This window comes from Podarcis pityusensis (genome assembly GCF_964106645.2).
Source record: "Podarcis pityusensis genome assembly, chromosome: 12".
NCBI classification, from domain to species: domain Eukaryota; kingdom Metazoa; phylum Chordata; class Lepidosauria; order Squamata; family Lacertidae; genus Podarcis; species Podarcis pityusensis.
In genome coordinates, this window is record NC_138037.1 from 28,752,470 (window position 1) to 28,774,388 (window position 21,919).

The window sequence follows — 21,919 nt, forward strand, 5'->3', positions numbered from 1 at the left end:
CCACAAAAATTTGTGGAATGCAGGCTTCAGCCTTCAAGCTGCAGCCTCTTCTCCCGGAGCTCTTGTTTTCTTTGAAACGCAGCTCCGTGAACCAGGGAATTAATCTTCCTGCGTTCACTCTTTTAGCCCGAAATGCAGCATACCTTGAACTTTGTTGCTCTGGAAAACACCTCTTCTTTCCACCAGCTGTCTGTGGAGCCTCTGGCTTTTCTCAGACGCTTGCCTTCCTCCTTGGAGCAGAGGAGGACAATCCACCAGCCTCTCATGCAGATGTCCGATGAATCGCAACCATCCGAAGGCTGCCACTGTTGGAATTCTGCCTGGGTCAGAGGAATGTGCCACAAGCAGGCACCGGCAGATATTCCTGTCGACCTCCCCGCGTCTCCCAACCTCTGCTGATAAGCAGGCGAGGTCCGGCGATTCTTCTCAGATGTATGAGAGGAACACACCGTTCTTCCTCTCTCCCCTTTGGTGTCCCCAGGGAGGGGAAAGAAGCAGACAGAAAACTATTTACATCATTTATTTCTGCCTCTTACATCAGTACAGAGAATCATGTCTGCACTCAACAACAGCAAGAAGTAAACTCCTCCCAAGTACTTCCAGTACGGGTCATATGACACACACACACTGAGCTAACATCCGGTGCTCAGTACAGAATGGACTGCCCCTTTGTTCCCATGGCAACAGTCACAAACATCCTGTCTGGCTTTCCAGCCACAAGCAGCTGGCTGAGCTGCTATAGCCTTTGCTTGCTGCAGCATTGGTGCTTTATGGTAACAAAGAGACCATTGGTGAATATTTGTATGTTATTAGACCAGTAAGTTGTTAGCAGGTTATAACATTTGAACTCACTGGCCTGTAACATTGGTGCAGTCCCATAGAGATAAATTAAATAATGCACATGTAAAGGTCGTGATTCTGTCTTTTAAGTGTCTCAGAAAATAATCTGCTGGGCTGAGTTGCCGATGTAACCCACAAAGCTACGTAACACAATGTAGCTCTTTGAATTATTAAATTGTGTTACGTAACTTTGTGGCCCGCTTAAGTAGCTCAGCCCAGCAGATTTAGGGACACAGAGAGCAATGTCATTCCATCAGTTTGCCCTTTGCACGACACGGTTTAGGATGCAGGCCTTCCATTTTGAACAAGGCTGTATGCGAAGAAAATGGCTTCTCTTTAGAAAATGCAGCCACTGGGATTTGACACTCGCCGCAGCAGAGATTCAGCACTCGTGCATGCTGCTGCTGCTGTGTACCTGCATTATAAACTCCCTCCCGAAGTCTCTGGATTTCCTGACGCACCATTCTGCTCCTTTCAAGGACTTAGTACTTTTTCAATAAAAATAAATAAATTCAATTTGTGGCTCTATTTCAAGTCAGTTGGTTTGATGGTATAAGTAGAGCGGTACCAGTTTTGGATTTAGAGAGCTGTGTGGCTAAGTCTCTTTTCATGTGGTTGCCGGAGACATTCTTAGAAACCCCAAACATTTTTGAAGATCCTCAACTGGAGACATTCACAATTCTTCCCTCCCTTTTTACCATTAATCCTTCATGTTTTAACAAGCACTGAAGTTAAGGCAGCCTACACTCTTTCCTGTCAAATCGCCCTCCTTCCCTATATCATTTCTCTTGAATAAAGCAATCTGCTCCCTGTAGTCCATACTCTTGTAAATCAAAGGGATAGATGTCAACACATGCCATATGGAAATATAAACTTCCTTTTTTTAATTAAATGGGATTTTGACATTTGGTTTGAAGTGTTTGTTTTTTTTCCTTCCAAAAACCCCCCTCCTATGCAAAAGGCTATCAACTGTTTTTATTTTTAGTTAAAGTTAATTCCCCCCCCCCCGATACCGCAAATAATTTCCAGCTCCAAAATCTTTCCAGTATCCTTCCATAGCTCTTTCGTAGAAGATAAGATAGCAAGTATTAAAAGCTGTCCACATCTGGAAGAATTCTCACTTCTGAAAAGACATGATTGTAAATATGCTGCCTTTTATTGAAATAAATTTCTGGTGCCTTCCTTTCTGACATGTTTGCTGTGTAAATTACGGAAAACTTTTTATTTTCTCCTTATTTAGCATATGACAGTACTGTCATCCTATTATGCAATGGTAACACAGAGAAGTCTGAAACAAATGGAAACTGCTTTGTTTTGTCTTTTGTTTTCTTTTTGTGGCAAAATTAGGGTAAGATTAGGGACCTTATCAATATTATTCTTACTTTCATCCCACAGGATCTTGAAGACATTGTTAAGGTGAACAAACTTGCAAGAACTGACATGCTGGGGTCAAATAAAAGCTCCATATGGGGCAATTGTAGCTTTTTATCTGAGCCAAGACATTTGAGAGAGTGGGAATAATTTCTCTCTTTAGCCGTTATGATTTTATAAGCCTCTGTCAATGCCCACTTTATAACTCTAAGCTATAATGCATGCTATTTCCTTATCTGCTGATGTCCACTGGGCTACTGTTGTCAGAAGATAATGCTTTGTTACATTTGGTAAAGACTAAGGAGGAAATATGCCGGTACGTTGAATCAAGCAGAGCTGTTGGTTTTTTTTATCAGTATCCAGAAAATCTGGTCCTAGACGGTTGTACCCAAGGAAATTGTCCTGTTAGAACAAGGATGTTCTCATGCACAACAGCACTTCCTCCCCCTCTTCCTTCGTGCCCCTCCAAATTTATGATGGGAGTTCTCCCAAACCCCTGGAGCAAATTTGAGATGGGGACAAGGAAAAGGGAGAGAAAGGGAGACCTGCTACACAAGTGAAAGTCCTTCAGTGAAAGTCCAGTTGGTGGCTACAACCCACTAACTGGATCCAGCAGTTTAGTTCTTTTAAGGCCAGTTTCCTAGCTCTGATCCCAACCCCCCTCCCCTGTTTCCAAAGAAATCTAGTTCTGGAAATTGGTTTTGAAATATAATTATATGGGGCCTTTTTCAACTGTATGAAATGGGCCCTAAGAATAGGGTTGCCGTATGTCCAGAATTTTCCGGACATACCTGGAAAACTGTAGCCGAAAGCAGTATCCTGGAGGAAATTGACGAAATGTCCAGGAAAATCAACAAGTTTTCTGTCTGGATTTTCACTTTTTGAAATATGGCAACCCTACCCTAACAGGACTAAAACGAGATGCTTCTAGGTGCCTTTAAAACCCGTGGTGCCATTAAGAGTGCAAACAGACCTACAGGCCACCATGTCTTCTGTACACATGGCCTAAATCACGGAACAGCACTGGCCACGTGTGTTTCTTTAATATGGAGGTGCCTGGTGTTTGCTTTGTCAGAAGCTGGAAATACTTCTAAACTCTTCACATTTCCAGTGCCCACAAATGAAATATTGTTTCACAGCCCACAGAATGCCCCAGGGAGTGACATTTCTGAAGAAGACACTTCACCAAATGCAAATCTAAATCTCATATTAGAGTAATATTTATTTAGCACTCTCCTCCAGATGGGTCCAGGCAATGGCTGGCAGAAAGCCATCCTGATACATGAACACCAGTATGCGCAGCCAGTTCACACTTCCCATGTGCACATCAGATGTGGGTCCTGAGGTCAGGCTTCCCAACCAAGATAATGTAAATTACTATCTGTTGCAAGCATATCCATCTGCGGTTAAAGGGATGTGCCATCACTAATCCAAATCTGGCCTGCATTAATTCTTCAAAATAAAAAACAGCCTTACCAGGCACAAATGAACATTTTTAGATCTGTATGTACTGCACACAGTAAAGGCAGAGCAAAAATGAGACATGAGGACACAGTAAAAGTCCTGCTGGATGAGACTAAAAGTTCATCTCATCCAAATTTCTGTTCCCTTGGTGGCTAGCTTGAAGCCTCTGGGATGCTTAGCACATCCCCTCAAATGAAAGATAAAGGAATATACTTTTTATTTAGAACCAGTGTGGCATAGTTCAGACCAGGGTTCAAATCTCCACTCAGCTATGAGGTTTTCTGAGTTACCATGGGTCACCATCTCTCAGCCTAATCTACCTCAGGGGGTGGTGGTGGTTGTTGTTGTTGTTGTTGTTGTTGTTGTTGTTGTTGTTGTTGTTTAGGATATGATGGGCAGAACCTTGAGTTTCTCAGAGGAATGGTAGAATATATAATAAATAATTTGGGCTATTCTGCACTGTGAAAAAGTACACAAAATTTTATTGACTTTCCAGAAGAATATAATCCTAGCAGATCACACTGTCCTGCAACCAGGGCTATCAGCCACTTCTGATTATTGCAGATCACACCACAAATACATGGTGCTCTTTCTTCTTCAAGACATTGGTTGTAGTCGTTGCCTTATTAAATAAAGAACCTCTTCCAATGTAAAAGAACCCATATGTTTTTTACATCTTCCCTTTATTCCCAGTTCCATAAATGTGGAGCTCTTGTTGAATGCTGCAGATATGGTCTTCTAATTCAACCGTGGAAACATTTCTACATTAGAGTGCTGTGTATATTAGGCAGGAAGCTGACATGAAACTGATGTACCATCTTGACAATTCCAAAAAGGGATGGACATACAATTTTAGGCAGATGCACCTTCTAAGTTCATTGGGGCCTGGAAGAGCATTACAGTGTAGACACACATTTGCCACAGCCCTACACACGTCTCCTTTGTTGGATCAGAGCCCACAAGTCTTCAGTGTGTTTTCACCTTCACATGGGAACGATGCTGTAAAACAAGGGTGAAGAACCTTCAGATGTTGGAATACAGCTGCCATCATCCCTGAACCATTGGGCATGTTGGCTGGGGCTTATTGGAGTCCAGCAGCAGCTGGTGATGCCCCAACATTCTGTAAAGTTTTCCAAGAACTTCCCATTGCTCAGGAAAAGCAAAGCCTGAAACTATTCTCTGTATTCTTCAAGATAACTCTGTCAGTATCCAGGGCTATTTTTGTTATCAAAACATTAGTGCAACCTAACTGCCATTTCAGAGAGTGTATTCAGCACTGCAGATATTGGCTTTAAAAATCTGCTGCTATTGTCACACAAGGTTTGCCATTAGTGATAAAGCATGTGGTTGTCTGATTAAAGCTTTGATATGAAATGATAATACACCAGACCTGGTCTTCAAGGGTTGTTGCAGCCTGTAGAAATGGAAGTGCAGCTCCACAGCTGCTGATTTTCAAGGGCTCTCTGTTCCTGTGCCACCTATCACAACGGATATTTCTGCGGATAAACTTGTGGAAGAGGGCACCCTCTGAAAATGATGGAAACTACATTTGATGAAACTGCAGTGCTTGGTGGGCAAGGCAGCAGGAAATAACAGCACCAGATAAGCATATGAAACTTTTAGCAGAGTAAAGGGGAATGGGGGATATCTGATTAATATTTAAATTTTTAAAAAACACTTTAGCTTGTTTGAACACCTTAATCAGGTATGGGAAACCTGTGTCCCCCCACAATCCCCCAGATGTTGCTGGACTACAAATCCTATTTCCCCTGACCCCTCACCATATTTGCTGGGGCTGATGGGAGTTGGAGTCTGACAGCAAATGACTGGCTACTGGTTCAACATTGCTGACCGAAAGGGTGGAAAGACTGAAAAGAAAGTTAAATTCATGCATACAGATGCATGTGTGAAGCAGCCCTATATTTTGAAAGGTTTTTCAAAGAACAAGGCATCAAAGGAGTATTTGTTTCAGAGTATTAATTCTAGGATTATTTTTCTAATAGAAACGAAAGAAAGAAAACCCTTCATTCTTCTATCCCTTTTTTCTTTTTCTTCTAGTCTTCTGTGATGTCTGTCTGTTTCGCCCGCTTTCATCCAAACCTGGTTGTCGGGGGGACCTATTCTGGCCAAATTGTGCTGTGGGATAATCGGAGTCACAGGAGGACCCCAGTTCAGCGCACACCCCTTTCTGCAGCTGCTCACACGGTAAATGATCAAACTCATCATCATTATTTTTAAAGACAAATATCAATAGCAGGATGTTGTAGTGTAATATTTTTGTATGCTAAATAAAAAAAAATAAAAATAAAGGCTTGTAATTTTGAATAGTAAGTGACAGGGTAGACTATCAGGGCTACAAATTCCTTGCCCAGGCAGGGCCTGTGCCTTTAATTATGTCGCTCTGCTGGTTGTCTTGCATACCCCTGCTCCCCATCTATGACCATTAGGACTGTCATTTTACCCTGAAGCAAGTCCAAGGGCAGTGGGTAAGTCAACCACTGTATGGAAAGGCCAGAATGTGCGGCACCTTTCCTTTGTGCCTTGATGCAATTCAAGGGCTTTTCCAGGATCTGGCAACCCTGATTTTTAAGCTAGATTCATTTGCAAATACAGTAATGTGCCCGTGAGTCCCTGACAGAAGTTCTGATGTTATTCTGGTAGAATGGTCCTGCTCTGTTGAGAAATTTGTGACTTAACAATTGCCTCTTTGAGGAGGCTATAATCAGTGCCCTGGGAAAAAGAGAGAAACTGATAATGCACTTCCACTTTAAAGGAGAACAGCAGTGACTGAGTCCTGCTAAATCGTTGAAGTCTAGAGCATCCCCTGAGGCAAAGAGGGTAACGTTGCTGAGTTCTGGATTCATAAGGCAGACACTCAACCTTTATGGATTCATTAAGTGGCCAAATTTCTGCTGAAATAAATATGAGAAGCTCGTCTCATAATTTCTTCATGCCACCCCTTTCTAAGAACCAACTGCAATTGTATGGAAATTGGGACATTCAAAGTTTCCTGTCCCATTTTTGCAGTCAGAAGCTTCTCCGTAAGCAGCTGTTTGCTCTGCCTGAGGGGGAGGGGGACACACGCTTCCATATTGCTTCCTCCCATGAACCACATAACTGCTTGGAGGGTGGTAATCTAGAGGGGAGGGTTAATCACCACTATCAGTAGTGTCACTTTCCCAATCAAACTAGCAGCCTCCCGTCTAATGGCTGAATTTAGTTGCAGAATAAAATAAAACCTGGATATCAGTTTTGATCACCATGGGTAATATGTAGCTTAGCCTTGCTAAAATGGGTATATTGATACTATACCTTAAATTGACTTTTAAAAGAAAAAAATAAGATCTTGGTGGGGTGGGGGGGAGGATATAATCACCATAAAATATGACAAGTTATGATTATTGCACAGATCACTTTGCACAAATTGGACTACAAATGCCGGCAGATTGTGGGATGCAGTGTAAATTGCACTGGCTCATTCTATGATTTTCTGTCAAAAATCATTAAAAATTCAGCAGTTTTGAGTGCTCCGTGGGGGAATAGACAGTAACAAAGCTTGCTATTTGTTAGAAATAATGAAATGCTGTGATCACCCAACAAATATCCTGTGGCTTTCAGGTCCAGGTTGAATTAAACTGATTTTGGTCATTGCTGAATTCGAAAGTCACAATCTAAAAGTTGTGACATCAGAGTGTAAAAGATGAATTGTGGTAGCAATGAGGTGAGCGTGCAGCCATTTATTTAAAAAAGGAATATATTGCTCCAAATTTCTGGCATCAGAACACTTGCCATGCATGAGTAATACACATCTTAGAGTTAGGTCAATTTAATAAATCCACTGATGGTGTTCCTTTGATGACTAGTCACCAAGCTACACTTGTAAACATTGTCGTTTTAGGAAGATGACTTAGTAATATAGGAAGCTTGTGGAGACTATGCAGGTCACACAAAATGTTGACCTAGCGTTGAAGAAACTGATTTCAACCCCCCCCCCCAATCTATTAACACTTGTCAATCCCTGCTGACAAGTCTATACCTGGGACACAGGAAATGTTTGCACTGGATATTACAATTGTTTCAGCTGGAACACAGAAGATGTATTTATAAGCATATGTTGTGTACATATTACATGTCAAATTCAAACTACTACAAGGATCATATCAGATCATGGTTAGAGGAGTCTGCCGTTCAGGATAAGCAGAAATTAAGACCTAGCTTTTATCATGTGTCCATCTTACATTTCAATTATACCAAGCTTTTAAATGACTCCGTAAACCTTGGGGCAGTTTTGGTATGATTCCAGTTGGGAGCAGAATGGATTGCTTGTCTTACCTCCAGACCCACTTAACATCCACCAGTTGGACAAGATGTTTGCCTATGGATTATGCAACTGCTTCCTGGGATTATTAGGGACTAACATTTCTGTGGTTTGGGTCTACACATGTTGGTCTTTATGTGCATAAGCTCTATGTAGTAATTATATTCAATGCATGAATTTCAGGTGACGGGATAGGCAGCAATGGTGGATTGAGTAAACTCTTTGTAGACTCATCTAAATTATTTGTGTAAAGAGAAAGAGTTCAAATATTGTTCTGTGTAAGCCAATTTCCCCATCCATTATTGCAATGGACTTCAACGTTTTCAGACGCAGACTACCTTTAACCCAAACATGCATTTAGAGATCCATTTCTGGGAAGTGCTGCTGTTACCTTTTTCTTAAATTTATATCATGTCATTCCAAAGGTCCCACCTTGTACCACCTTAGATCAGGCCACAACCTGGTAGTGAGTCCCAACCCATCCTCTGGAGAAACTAGGTGTTCCCTTACCGACCCTTTTCGTATCTTGGACTGCAGCTTCCTCCTTACATCGTTTATTCTGTTATCTATCACCAGGTTGGGCACTGCTTTCCTTTTGGGTAAAGACAGAGGCAAAGTAGATGTTGAGCAATTCCTCCTTCTCTATGTGAGCCAAGAGCATTTCTCTGTCTTCTCCATACATAGGACCTATCACTTGCTTGTTCTTCCTCTTGCGTCAAACATGGCCGAAAAAAACCCTTTTTTATTTTTAAGTATTCCTGTCCTTTTCTTGTTGTGAATGATTTATTTTTTTATCCCCAACTTTCCTCCAAGGAGCTCCAGTGTGGCGTACATGGTTCTCGTCTTCCCCATTTTATCCTCACAAGAACCCTGCAAAGTAGGTTAAGGCTTGTCTTGTGAATAGTTTAATTCATTAGCTGACTGCGTCTTGCAGCATCCTGGAAAGCCATGGGCTTAAGTGTGCTGATTCTGCCTTGAGACCGAGGCAACCCATTCAATTCCACCAAAGCAAGCCATCCGGTAATGCAATACTCACTTTTAAAATTTAATTTTAGTCTGTATGAAAACAAGATTCGCTCCCTTCCCCCACTGGAAAATGCGTCCCATGTTGCCACCAACCGCTGGCTTCCAAATTTCCTGAGCTTATCCCTCCGTCTTTGGTGCCAGGATTCACAAGGGAAGAGAGTCCCACCACACATTACTCACTAATTTCCTTTCACACCCACCACACATCTGCATTTGGGATAACAGGAAATTTTAATTAAGCTTTTAAAAACCCTCTAGCATGATGATTTCATTTCCAAAATAAATAAAAGCAAGATGGCATCTTCTCCTCTTGGGAAAAGAGAGAGCCCAGCAAGATCCTCCTCAAAGTACAGTTGGCGTTTCCCCTCCCCCTGCCTCCCACTCTGCGCTCGAAACATCCCTTTCAGTTCTGCAGTGAGACTTATTGCTTATGAAATTGACAAGTGACAGCTCTGATTAAAGCCAGACACTGCATAAAGAGAGCGCTGCAAGGAAAACAGGGAGGCATCCTCATGCTACTGAATGGTGCTCCACCTATTTGAACTTTGCCTCCCTTCGCCCCTGATGTTCCCTGCTTAAGAGGACCATGTTACCAACCTGTATAAGCACCATAGTGAGGAGGGCATATGTTCAATAAGCTTTGGTATGAACTGACTCTTGGCTGGGTTGATTTCATAGAGGCACATGCGGAAGGCCAGCTCTGGCTGGTGGAATGAGTAAGAGCTAAGCAAGGGTGGCAATGGAATCGAATAACCCCGCTGGTGCGTGCACACACAATTAGCTTTCTTGTCATGCTGTTTTTCATGTACCCATCCGTGAAACCACATATGAAAAAGATCCAATGGGATTTAAAATGAATAAAGTCCATATAAGATGCTGTAGTCAAATATGCCATCTAACTTTGATTGACCTGCCTTTATTAGGCAATTTCTGGAAGGCAGGAGGGACTAGTCGGAGTTTTTTGCTCTTTTTGCAAGCCCTCTGGCAGCAGAGGGGGAACACCAGGACAAAACATGGGACGGCCACCCCTCTCATGAATGCGCAGGCTATGCATCTAATACACACCACAGAGAGAGAGAGAGAGAGACAGATAGACAGACAGAAACACACAAATCCAGGGGCATATGCATACCACAAACACACATGCAGATAACACACATACAGAGAGGCAGGCAGACACACAGGCCAAACATCACCTCCCTCCTACCACTCACCAGAAGTTTGATCAGCCTGTTTAGCCAGAATGAAAGCTAATATGTCTTTACACCACTTTGTATTTAAATATTTTTTTTAACTCATTATAAATAAGTTCCCAGAATTTCTTCATTTCTTCGCATGTCCACCACATATGGTAGAAATTGCCTTCTTTGATTTTACACTTCCATCAGGCCTTATTTCCTGTTTTATACATTTTCCCTAATTTTGTTGGTGTGATGTACCACCTATACATCATCTTTTCCAAATTTTTTCTGAGTGTGACACATGCCGTAAATTTCATTCCACTAGTCCATAATTTCAACCACTTATAATATTCTATATTGTGTCCCAAATCCATTGCCCATTTTGTCATGACCTCCTTTATTTCTTCATCTTTGGTGTCCCATTCTAATAGTATGTTATACATTTTGGATAATAACTTAGATTTACCTTCAATTATTTCTATCTGAAATTTAGATTTTTTTCTCATTTATCCCTACTTTTTTTATCTTCCTTCCATGCTGCATTTATTTGATGGAATTGCAGCCAGCCTGTTAATTTGTCTTTCAACTCCTCATATGTTCTCATCTTCCATCCGCTTTCTGATCTTATCAGTAGGTCTTCATAGGTCAATATTTCTCCTTCCATATTTGCTTTTTTAGTAGTTAAAATGTCGATTGGCGATAACCACCAGGGTGTTTTCCATTCTAAAAGTTTTTTGTTTTTCTCCCAAACTTCATATAGTGGCCCTCTAATAATATGGTTTGAAAAACCTTTGTGTATCTTTTCTTTATTTAGCCACAAATAGGCATGCCAACCGAATCTGTTGTTGAAGCCTTCTAGGTCTAGCAGGTCAGTGTTTTCCAAATTAATCCAATCTTTGATCCAACAGAGGCAGGAGGCCTTGAAGTATAATTTCAGATTAGGTACCGAGAATCCCCCTCTTTCTTTCCGATCTGTAAGTAATTTAAATCTAATTCTCGGTCTTTTCCCTTGCCATATAAATTTCGAAAGAGTTTTTTGCCAATCTGTAAACATTTTGGAGCCTCTAATCACTGGGATATTTTGGAACAAAAATAACATTCTTGGGAGTACGTTCATTTTTATTGCTGCCATCCTTCCCGTCCACAAAAGTTTCACTCTATTCCACGTATCTAGATCTTTTTTAATCTCCTTCCATGTTGTAAGATAGTTATCCTGAATTAAATTTATGTTTTTTGTAGGTAGCCAAATTCCCAAATACTTTATTTTTTTTGCCACCTTGATTCCATTCTGTAGCTCCAATTTTTCTCTTTCATCTTTTCCCAAATTTTTAGTCAACATTTTTGTCTTTAGTTTATTTAATTTAAAACCGGATAGCTTGCCAAATTCTTCTAACATCTCCAAGGCCTTACTAACACTTTCTTGCAGATTTTCTAGGGATAACATCAGATCGTCTGCGTACGCTTTTAGTTTGTATTCTTTCACTCCTATTTTAATCCCTCAAATCTCTGGTGTTACTCTTATTTTATATGTGATTATCTCTAGTACCATAATGAATAAAAGCGGGGATAAAGGGCATCCCTGTCTTGTTCCTTTTTCAATTTTAAATGAATTTGTTAGATTATTGTTTATAATCAGTTTAGCAGATTGGTTCGAATAAATTGCTTTTATTCCTTCCATAAACTCGCCCTCTAGCCCTGCTTTCTCCATACTTTTTAATAGGAACTGCCATGAAACATTGTCGAATGCCTTCTCGGCATCGATGAAAATCAGCGCCGCACGTACTTCGTTCTTACATTCCAAATATTCAGTGATGTTTATGGTATGCCTTACATTATCTTTAAGTGACCTATTTGGAAGGAATCCTGCTTGATCCTTATGTATTAGATTTACTAGACATTTTTTAAGTCTGCTTGCCATCACCTCCACGAAGATTTTATAATCGTTATTTAATAGTGATATGGGTCTGTAGTTTTTAATATTTAATTTATCCGTATCCGGTTTAGGGATCATCGTAATGTGAGCCTCTTTCCATGTCTCTGGTGCCCTTCCTCCTCTTAATATGTTGTTCATGATATCACATAGCACTGGCGTTAGTTGGTTTTCTAATACTTTATAATATTTAGCTGACAATCCGTCCGGTCCTGGGGCTTTCCCTGGTTTCATCTTCCTTATCGCTTCTTGGATCTCTTCTGCCTTTATGGGGTTATTTAATTGAATTCTTTCTTCCTCTGTTATAGTCTTCCCACTGTAATCTTCTAAATCTTTTTCTATTCGGGTTATCTCTTCATCTTCCTTTTTATACAACTTCTCATAAAATTTGAGGAAATTTTTCTTTATTTCTTTTGGATCTTCTATCAATTGCTCCTCTATTTTTATCTTGTTTATCACGTTTTGTTTTTGCCTTCTTCGCAATTGCCAAGCTAATAATTTACCTGTTTTATTAGCTGACTCAAAATATTTTTGTTTCATTAACTTATTTTCCATTCAATTTCTTGACTTGTTAACATTGAATACTGTGTTTGTAGTTCTTAGAGAAAAATATGGATAAATAAAAAATAAGAAATAAACACAATCTCTAATATATGATTAAGAGGTCTTAATGAATTTGTTGACATTCATGTCCATCCCTCGAACGTGTGAATGAAAATATTTTGTGCAAAGTCCAAGCTGTGTTAGAGATGGTGGCTGCAATACGCCCCCCCCAACTGCACCTATTTTCTTCATTAAATAATACACATTTTTGCTCCGTCTGAAGATTTGTCTCTTTTTTGCTCTTACTTTTCTAGCATCAAACACCTTCAGTAGCATGATAATGTATCCCTGCAGGTGAAATTTCCCCCACTTAATCCATTTTCACAGCAGTCATCATTTTGGTTAGTTTATGATGGTGTAAAATGAAGCTTTGAGAGGGAAGGGGGACTTTGGTTTTTGTTGTTGTTGTTGTTTACTCTTGTAAAAAAATCAAGTTTTTGACAAAACAAAGAAGTTTACAATCCTACCCGGCAAACAAAGGAGTTCTGGGCATTATGTAGCAACCTAATTTCCTTTGCAAATAATATGTCTGTATCATTTGGATACATATGTTTTCAAAATGTGAGCAGGCACCCTCTGATTCCAGACATTTTGTGTGTTTTCAGCACCCTGTATACTGTGTAAATGTCGTCGGGACACAGAATGCTCACAACCTCATTACCGTTTCGACAGATGGCAAAATGTGTTCCTGGAGCCTGGATATGCTCTCAACTCCACAGGTGGGTTTGTTTTTACCTACACAAGAAGAAAGTGCTGGAGTTAAAGCTGATACCCACATCATCCCTAAAAGCGCAAACTTCACATCCTATACACACTAAAACCTGTGGATGCACTTGAAAGAGTGCAGCTTATTTCCAGCAATAGGCTCCTCTAAGAGCCAAAGACCATTTCCTCTGCCACAAATCATGTAATTACTGTAATGCTTTAATATGCAGGTCAATTTCAAGTGAAAATGAAATAATCCATTTTAAAGCACAGGTAATCATACGAGTCGCCTGTGGTGTATATCGCGCTTACTCTACTGCATTCTTCCGCAAATATTGACTAGATAAAGGCAAGACTAGATTGTTGTGTGGCACTCAAGAAAAGTACAGCTTATTATCTGCATCCAGTGACTATGCTAAGCAAGGAGATCATCTCAAAAGTTTGACAAATATTTTTCTGCCCCTTTCGCTTCCCTGTTCTTGTGTTGCTGTAGTCATTGTTGGGTTTGGCACTAACTCTTACCTTTCTAGAAAACAGACTTCTCCAACCTGCTGCCCTGCAGATGTTTAGGACTGCACCTCCTATCCCAAATGGCTATGGCTAATGGAAGTTGTAGTCCATCTGGCTGGAGAAGACTGGGAGCAAAGAGCCATTGGCCCATTCAAAATCTAGAATAGTGATTCCCAAGCTGTGGCCTGTGGACCACCAGTGGTCCATGAACTTCCTTCAGGTGGTCCACAATGATCAGCTCTCTGTAGTCAATGAAAATTTATTAAGAAAATAGTACTTTATTTCTGTAATATATTCAGAAACAACCAATTGGGGGAAATTCTATTTTGCTAGGAGAGCATGGAGCTGGTGTACAATAAATCCAAGCCAGTGGCGGTTACTGGAATGGCTTTCCCAACTGGAGACGTCAATAACTTTGTAGTTGGAAGTGAAGAGGGCACTGTTTACACAGCTTGTCGTCATGGAAGGTATTTGTGTGTATGTGTGTGTGGTTTTTTTTTACTAAATGCATTTAGCTCATAGTAGATATCTCTAGGTTGCCTAGGTTACAATAAGGGCCAAAACAGACATGATGAGGGAAGTGGTCATTGTGAATTTCAGAGGAGAAGTGATTCTACCTTCTAGCCTTCTACTAGCTTTGTTTCCCTAATCAAAACTCCATACCTGAAGCGCTATTAAGGGGGGTGGGGAAGGAATACAGATAGATCCTCAAGATTTGCAGCATTTTCTGGTGTTGGATGTTTCCTAAGTGTACACCTCTCTCCTTATACAGTAAAGCGGGCATTGGTGAAATCTTTGAAGGCCACCAAGGTCCTGTGACAGGAATCAACTGCCACATGGCAGTGGGTCCGATTGACTTCTCCCATCTATTTGTGACATCATCATTTGACTGGACCGTCAAGCTGTGGACCACAAAGGTAAAAGATGGGGTTAGCAGAGCTGGTTTGGGTCTTCAACCTTAACTGATGAGTGGCTGGGGGTGGATTTCATCCTCTTTGGGGCTCTGGCCTAGACAGAGATGGAAACCACTCACTTCCTGCACATCAGATGAGTGGGGAGAGAGCGTCGGCTCCCATTCTCAACTGATGTACGTGGAGCAGGGGCCTCTGTGTGTGTATGTACTTGTATGTGTGTCCTGCACCCATGTGTGTCCTGTGTGTGTCCTATATTTGTGTGTTTTGTGTGCATGCCTGTGAGAATGTGCATGTGGGGTATAGGGTGGCCACACTCACTTTTGGCCATGCCCGCTACTAATATTCATCCCTCTGAAGAGTTGGCCAAGGGTGAATGCAGCCCCCAGGCCCCCAACACGCTAACAATCCCCAATGTAAAAGGAAATGGCTCCTTAGATGGCTCATAGTTCTCAAGAATCAACCCTATACAAGGATGAGCATAGTATCTGCCCATCATATGCAATAATTAAGGCTAGCAGATGATAAAGGATCCAAATGGCCCAGTGTGACATCAACCAGATGGTCTCGGCATCATCCATCGTGCTGTGAAGAGAGGCTGAGAAATGCCTAAGGTCATTCACTGAAGCCAGGATTTGAATTCAAATTTTAACTGCATGTCCACACAAATATGAATGAAAATGGAGCAGTGTCAAGAATTGCTTCAGATCTAAACTCTGCTTGATTCAGTGCCCGCTGCATTTCCCCCCCATTGGCCTTTGCTTATTATAGCTGCGAAAAGCTTAGAGTGAACTCTGTTGAGCTTTTGGTACCTATTGAAAATGCACCCAGTTTTTGTGTGTGTGTGTGTGGGTTGCAAATTCCGAATCCTTGAGAGGCTACTGTTTATTTGTTTTGATATGCTTTGAATTACCTTGTTTTAATGTGTTTCTTTAGCTCTGCTTATTGCTGCTGTGGGATTTGCATGAAGGGCATATATACACACCCACACACCATACTTTTCTGTGCCTGCTAATATTGATAATAGAGCAGGGGAAAGGCCATTGATTTTGTGTGTGTGGGTGTGGGTGTGTGTAAGTACAAATATGTGAAGGAGTGTGACAACTGCCTGGTGGAGACTGTTTGAAGCTGGCCTGAGGAACTTTACATAGGTTCTGACTTAAGCTGCTGTTCTCTGGGGAGCAGTGGATTTCTTCCTGTGCACCTTTGTACATGGACCCATGTATTCCAGTTAACCCCAGTCTGATAAATAAGATTGAAACAGACAAGCAAATATTAAGTGAAACAAAGAGGCTGTGGCAGGCTGTGGCTAATTTTCCCAGCAAGGGGAAGGCCTGCAGCAAATGTTGTGATGGTTGCCTGTTGCCCACCCCACATCTAAGGAGTCTTGAGTGTATCTCTGTGGGAAAATATGCAGCTAATTGTCGGATGTTTTGCTTGGTGTAATGCTAGGTAAAAATGGTCCTAGTCAGCCTCACGACCACTATGGGGAAGTGGTTTCCATGTGACTTGGTATATCTGGAAGGTTGGGCAGGGGGGTTCATAAGTTGCTGTGGTCAGATTATCTCCCTGCCTCTTACAGCATTCTTGCCCACATCTACACAAAGCGTTTAAAGCACGAGATGGTTGGACAGTGTTCTCGAAGCTACCAGCATGAGTTTGACCAAACTGCAGGAGGCAGTGGAAGACAGGAGTGCCTAGCATGCTCTGGTCCAGGGGGTCACGAAGAGTCGGACACGACTAAACAACAACAACAAAAATAGTTTTCTAAGAGTCATGGCTTCTCCCAAAGTATCATGGGAACTGGAGTTTGTAAAGGGCGGTGGGAGTTGTTAGGAGACCCCTACTCCCTTCGCAGAACTACAATTCCCAGAGTTCCCTGGGAGGACAAATTGATTGTTAAGCCACTCAGCCAAACCTGATTTAAACTGCCTTCTTTCAAGGACCTCTAGGAATTTTATTTGTGAGGAATCCAATAATTTTCTGCTAGGACCCCATTCCTATACTGATGTTAATGAGGCATGAGATCACAGCACACCATGAAAGTAGAACCAGGATGCCGAAAAGTCAAGAGATATCCTGGTGGGATGAATCTGTTGAATCTTGAATCTATTTGGGTATTACTGCTTTGAACATGTAAATTGTTTTCTAAAGGCCACCTGCTCATTAAGCTATACTAGGGATTATTAACAAATGTTAATGTGCAGCAATGACCATGTTCCTTATCATGTTATCATGCAGAATTATATAATACCACATGAAGAAAAGCAGGCTTGAGTCTCTTAGATTTTTTTTTTATCAAAACACACCATTATTCTGCCTTAAATAATCTTAGCTATGGCTTCAAAAGGAAAGTGTTGGCTTCTGAGAGTAGACTGTACAGGACTGAACAGGATTTCAGGTGCAACTTTTCCTGCTACTTTTGAGCCATTAACTTAAAAATATGTATGGCCTAAATAGCATGGTTGTGTAGGAGAATATTTGTGTTAGAGATGTCCTGGAAATTTTTCTTTGAGGACTGCTCATAAAACACTTTACCCATGAAAAAACCAACACCTCCTTGTGGTTTGTTGTCAGGATGGTTCAGACAAATGAGGAGTTAGTATTCTGTTCAAATGCAGCCATGTCACTCTGTTATAGGCACCCCCTCAAAAAATAACTCCATGTATGTAATTGTACCAAAAGTATACATTTACATGGATTGTTATATTGGCCTCAGTTTCTTAATTTTAAGGAATATTTTTTTGACTGACATTTTCACTGAAAATGAGTAACGAGAAACATTTTTGCACTTTCTAAAAAGGCCAGCAGAGAGTAAGGATGGAGAACAAGAAGCAAATATTAAGTGAAACAAGAGGCCCTCTCAAAACAGAGGGGCTCAAAGGAGAGCAAACAAGGGAGAACAATTAATATTGTACTAAATGACTGCAGGGAAAAGAAACAGATTAGAACCAAACTGCAGCTCATGCTAAAGGCATCTTTGCAATGGCACCAATGTGGCTTTGCTGCCTCAAGTATCAGCTTCAGAAGAGGGATTTTCCTCAGGACTGCAGCAAGGGAGGAAGGGGTTGAATTCCCTATGCCTGCCTGCTATGATCCTCATAATTATCACATGCACACGTGCAATTTGCCTTTTTTAAAATACCTTGCACATTAAATGCAAAGAATCATGTCATGTCATGTCTAGTTTGGGACTTGGATGGTGTCAGCTCACCCAGAAGCATATAATAGTCCAATAGTCCACGGGAGAGCCAGTGTGGTGTAGTGGTTAAGAGCAGTAGACTTGTAATCTGGTGAACCGGGTTCGCTTCCCCGCTCCTCCACATGCAGCTGCTGGGTGACCTTGGGCCAGTCACACTTCTCTGAAGTCTCTCAGCCCCACTCACCTCACAGAGTGTTTGTTGTGGGGGAGGAAGGGAAAGGAGAATGTTAGCCACTTTGAGACTCCTTCGGGTAGTGATAAAGCGGGATATCAAATCCAAACTCCTCCTCCTCCGCTGCTTCTTCTTCTTCTTCTTCTTCTTCTTCTTCTTCTTCTTCTTCTTCTTCTTCTTCTTCTTCTTCTTCTGTGATTTCACATTTTTATTCTCCTTCCCTCTTTCGCTATGGATTGCCATAACTTTCCTCTCTATTTAATGCATGGCATACTGTGTGTACGACCCCCCCTACCCTCCTGTGTCTGCAATTTCTTTAAACCTTCTGGTGAGAAGAGGGAGGGCATGGACTCTTCTCCTACATGGTCAGGTATGGTGGCATTGGCGGGAAGCTGTGCCTTTAATCTTTTTCTTTCCCCTCCAGCCAAATTCCTCTGCTTCCCCCTTGCACCATCTTATCCTCTTGCAGTCCTGCAGCAAGAGCACTGTGTACGTTCTTCTCATGTATCCTTCCTCTTAATCTGTCTCATCTCCCTCCCCCATTTCTCAAGTCTCTCTGTTGTGTGGTCCGTAGGATCATTGGAAGCTGCCTTATACTGAGTCAGGTCATTGGCCCATTTAGCTCAGCATCGTCTACACTGGCTGGCAGCAGCTCTCAGGCAGAGATCTCTCCCAGCCCTACTTGGTGTGTTCAGTGTGGTGTAGTGCTTAAGAGTGGTAGTCTTGTAATCTGGTGAACCGGGTTCGCTTCCCTGCTCCTCCACATGCAGCTGCTGGGTGACCTTGGGCTAGTCACACTTCTCTGAAGTCTCTTAGCCTCACTCACCTCACAGAGTGTTTGTTGTGGGGGAGGAAGAAAAGGAAAATGTTAGCTGCTTTGAGACTCCTTTGGATAGTGATAAAGTGGGATATCAAATCCAAACTCTTCTTCTTCTGGATTGATCCTGGGACCTTCTGCATGCAAGGCAATTGCTCTGCCACTGAACCATGACCTTTCCCTGAAATTTAACAATTGGGGGAATTGTTAAAATGAAAGCTCACTTGACATATAAGTGGTGATTATCCTGAAACAGCTCAGGATCCTCTTGCCAAGCAATTGGAAGTTCCATCTGGTGGAGATTGCCAGAGATTTTCCTCTCCCATGAAAGCTTAGCTGCCCTGCTCTGGTCATTCATAAATATGCCCACACTCTCCATGCCCCTTTACAGAATGTCTAATGTGCCCATTTTGGCAGCATTAAGTACTTTACGCTAGGGGCTTGTCCATACAGGAACAGAGTGTAGATTTACACCAGCTTGTCTCCCCATTAATGCTAGGGCAGCCACATAATTACTTCCCTGTTGTTATCTCAGACCTCCCCTCACCCTTTTAAACGAAGTGTGTTTTTAATTCTTGGAAAGTCCAAATTTGGTGGGGACATGCATTTAAAGTGGAAAAGGTCTGGGACAACTCTAGGATGGGGTCCACATTTTTGTTCTGGTGTGTTCGAGTCCTGGGTCAATTTCTTTCTGTATTGTACCATAAAACAATACTGGCCATATAGCATGGAATGCTCTTTAAAATGTAACCCTGTTAAGTGATTTTAAAAATTATTTTATCAGTGTGGGCCTGCTGAATTAATGATTATATTATATTAATATCATATATTAGTATCGTATTGTATCATATGTTATTGTAAGGTCCCCCATCTCTGAGTACCAAGAGACAACAGGGGTGCCTGTGCTTATCCTGGGTTCAGTTTCCTTGGAATGAAGGTCAATGGAGGCTGTGGTACCCTTAGGTTATGTGGTTCTATCTATACAACCTGACCATAGGATGGAGGTGCTCACTGCATTAAGACTCCAAAATTTATTGCCTCCCCATTAGGTTTCCAGAAAAGCTCCAAGCCATGCTCTGGGTACAGTATAGGTCAAGACAAGCCTCTGTGTCTTCAGCTTCCAGCATCAGCCACAACTCTCTCACACACCCAGCCCCCCCCCCTTGGCCCCCTGTTCTCCATCCTAGGGTGGCATGGCGTCCAGCCAGGTGAGGTAGTAAAAGGTCCACACATTTCTCTTTATGGCAACATGTCTTTGGACATATACATGGCAGTCCAGCTGACTAGCTAAGGCAACCTGTCTGACTTAGTTCAGTGGCCTCTTCTACTAGATTCTAAACCTTGCTGCATCAAGGATCACAGGCCTGGAAGGGACCAATGAATATCATCCAGACTGACTCCGCCCCCCCTTAAACCTATAACAATATTATTGCTGTGGTAAAGATTTTTCTATCGCTATAGAACAGAAGTTCTTGTTTTGCTTGACCAGACCTTCAACAGTGTCCTTAATAGAAAGCCATGACATACATTGTAGCATCAATAAATACCCTTTCAGTTAGCAAAGAAAAGACCTCTAAATGAAAATTAACAAACGTGGATAAAAGAGTTCACTCCCTCTGCACTCAAGTCACATTAAACTTCACTGTCTTCAGAGCAGGAAGCAGTTTATAGCATCGTATTTGCAAACACACCCAAGACTCATCTAGACTGTATCAGCCACATGAAGTAAGGAAGTAAGACAAAAGTGGCATAGGGAATTTTCTTCTGCCTTGGCTAGAGAAACCACATGGCCAGACCTCAGGGAGACTACTGGTATGAACGTGGGTGGCATGATCTGGTTTTTAAGTTATATACAATTTAGGAAACAAACTTATTCCCCCTTGCTGAGTGAACATTACAGCAGAACTAGGGGATGAACAAGGCTTTCTTGTGGATCTCAAATGAATCTACCCTAAAAGCCCAGCCACTGCAACATTCCTTTCCCAGTCCCCTTATTTGTTTTATTCCATTTCAAATTGCAGTAGCAAAAAAGGGCATTTCTTTATTTATCTAATTTAGTAGTTTCACTGTTTCAAAGTCCTTGCAGTTAGACTTGCGGGCCTACCTGGTCCGTACCAGCCCACAGGAGCCAATGTGGGTTTTAACCTAGGATGTGCAGCCTAGATGGCCACTTCACTGCTTTGAGCACAGGGAATGCATTGAGGGGGGAAAGAGTTATCAGCCTTTTCTGGGATATAGGGAACAGATTATACTGAGTCAGACCTCAGTATAGTTCTGCATTCTCTCTACACCAACTGACAGCAAGTCTCTAATGTAGCGTTTCCCAAACTTGGGTCTCCAGCTGTTCCCATCATCCCTGACCACCAGTCCTGCTAGCTAGGGATGGTGGCAGTTGCAGTCCAAAAACAGCTGGAGACCCAAGTTTGGGAAACCCTGCTGTAATGTTTCAGACAGGAAACCTTCTAGCCTGACGTGGAGTTTTCAGGAGTTGAACCTGGGACCTGCAGCTTATGAGGCATGTGCTGTATCACTGAACTATGATCACCTCAGGCATTTCCAGAAGGCCCAGATGCATGGCACTGAACTCAGCCAGGAGCACCGGTAGGAGCTATTCTCTGTGCATCACCCTAATCCAATTTGTAAACTCGCTCATCTAATCGTCTGTGCCGAGTAAGAATCCTCTCCAGGTGACCTGGTAAAGGTAAAGGTAAAGGGACCCCTGACCATTAGGTCCAGTCGTGACCGACTCTGGGGTTGCGGCGCACATCTCGCTTTATTGGCCAAGGGAGCTGGCGTACAGCTTCCGGGTCATGTGGCCAGCATGACTAAGCTGCTTCTGGCGAACCAGAGCAGCGCACGGAAATGCCGT

At 42.0% G+C, this 21,919-nt stretch overlaps 1 protein-coding gene across 7 annotated transcripts in view; it reads left to right on the plus strand.

Moving 5' to 3' along the window:
- The window catches only part of DYNC1I1 (dynein cytoplasmic 1 intermediate chain 1), a 253,297-nt gene that overhangs the window by 179,765 nt on the left and 51,613 nt on the right, over positions 1–21,919 (plus strand). For all 7 annotated transcript variants that reach the window (XM_080974760.1, XM_080974757.1, XM_080974758.1 and 4 more), the window contains 4 exons: positions 5,734–5,880; positions 13,339–13,452; positions 14,282–14,415; positions 14,721–14,865. In XM_080974760.1, the coding sequence (XP_080830886.1) occupies positions 5,734–5,880; positions 13,339–13,452; positions 14,282–14,415; positions 14,721–14,865 (540 nt within the window). The remainder of the gene's footprint in view (positions 1–5,733; positions 5,881–13,338; positions 13,453–14,281; positions 14,416–14,720; positions 14,866–21,919) is intronic.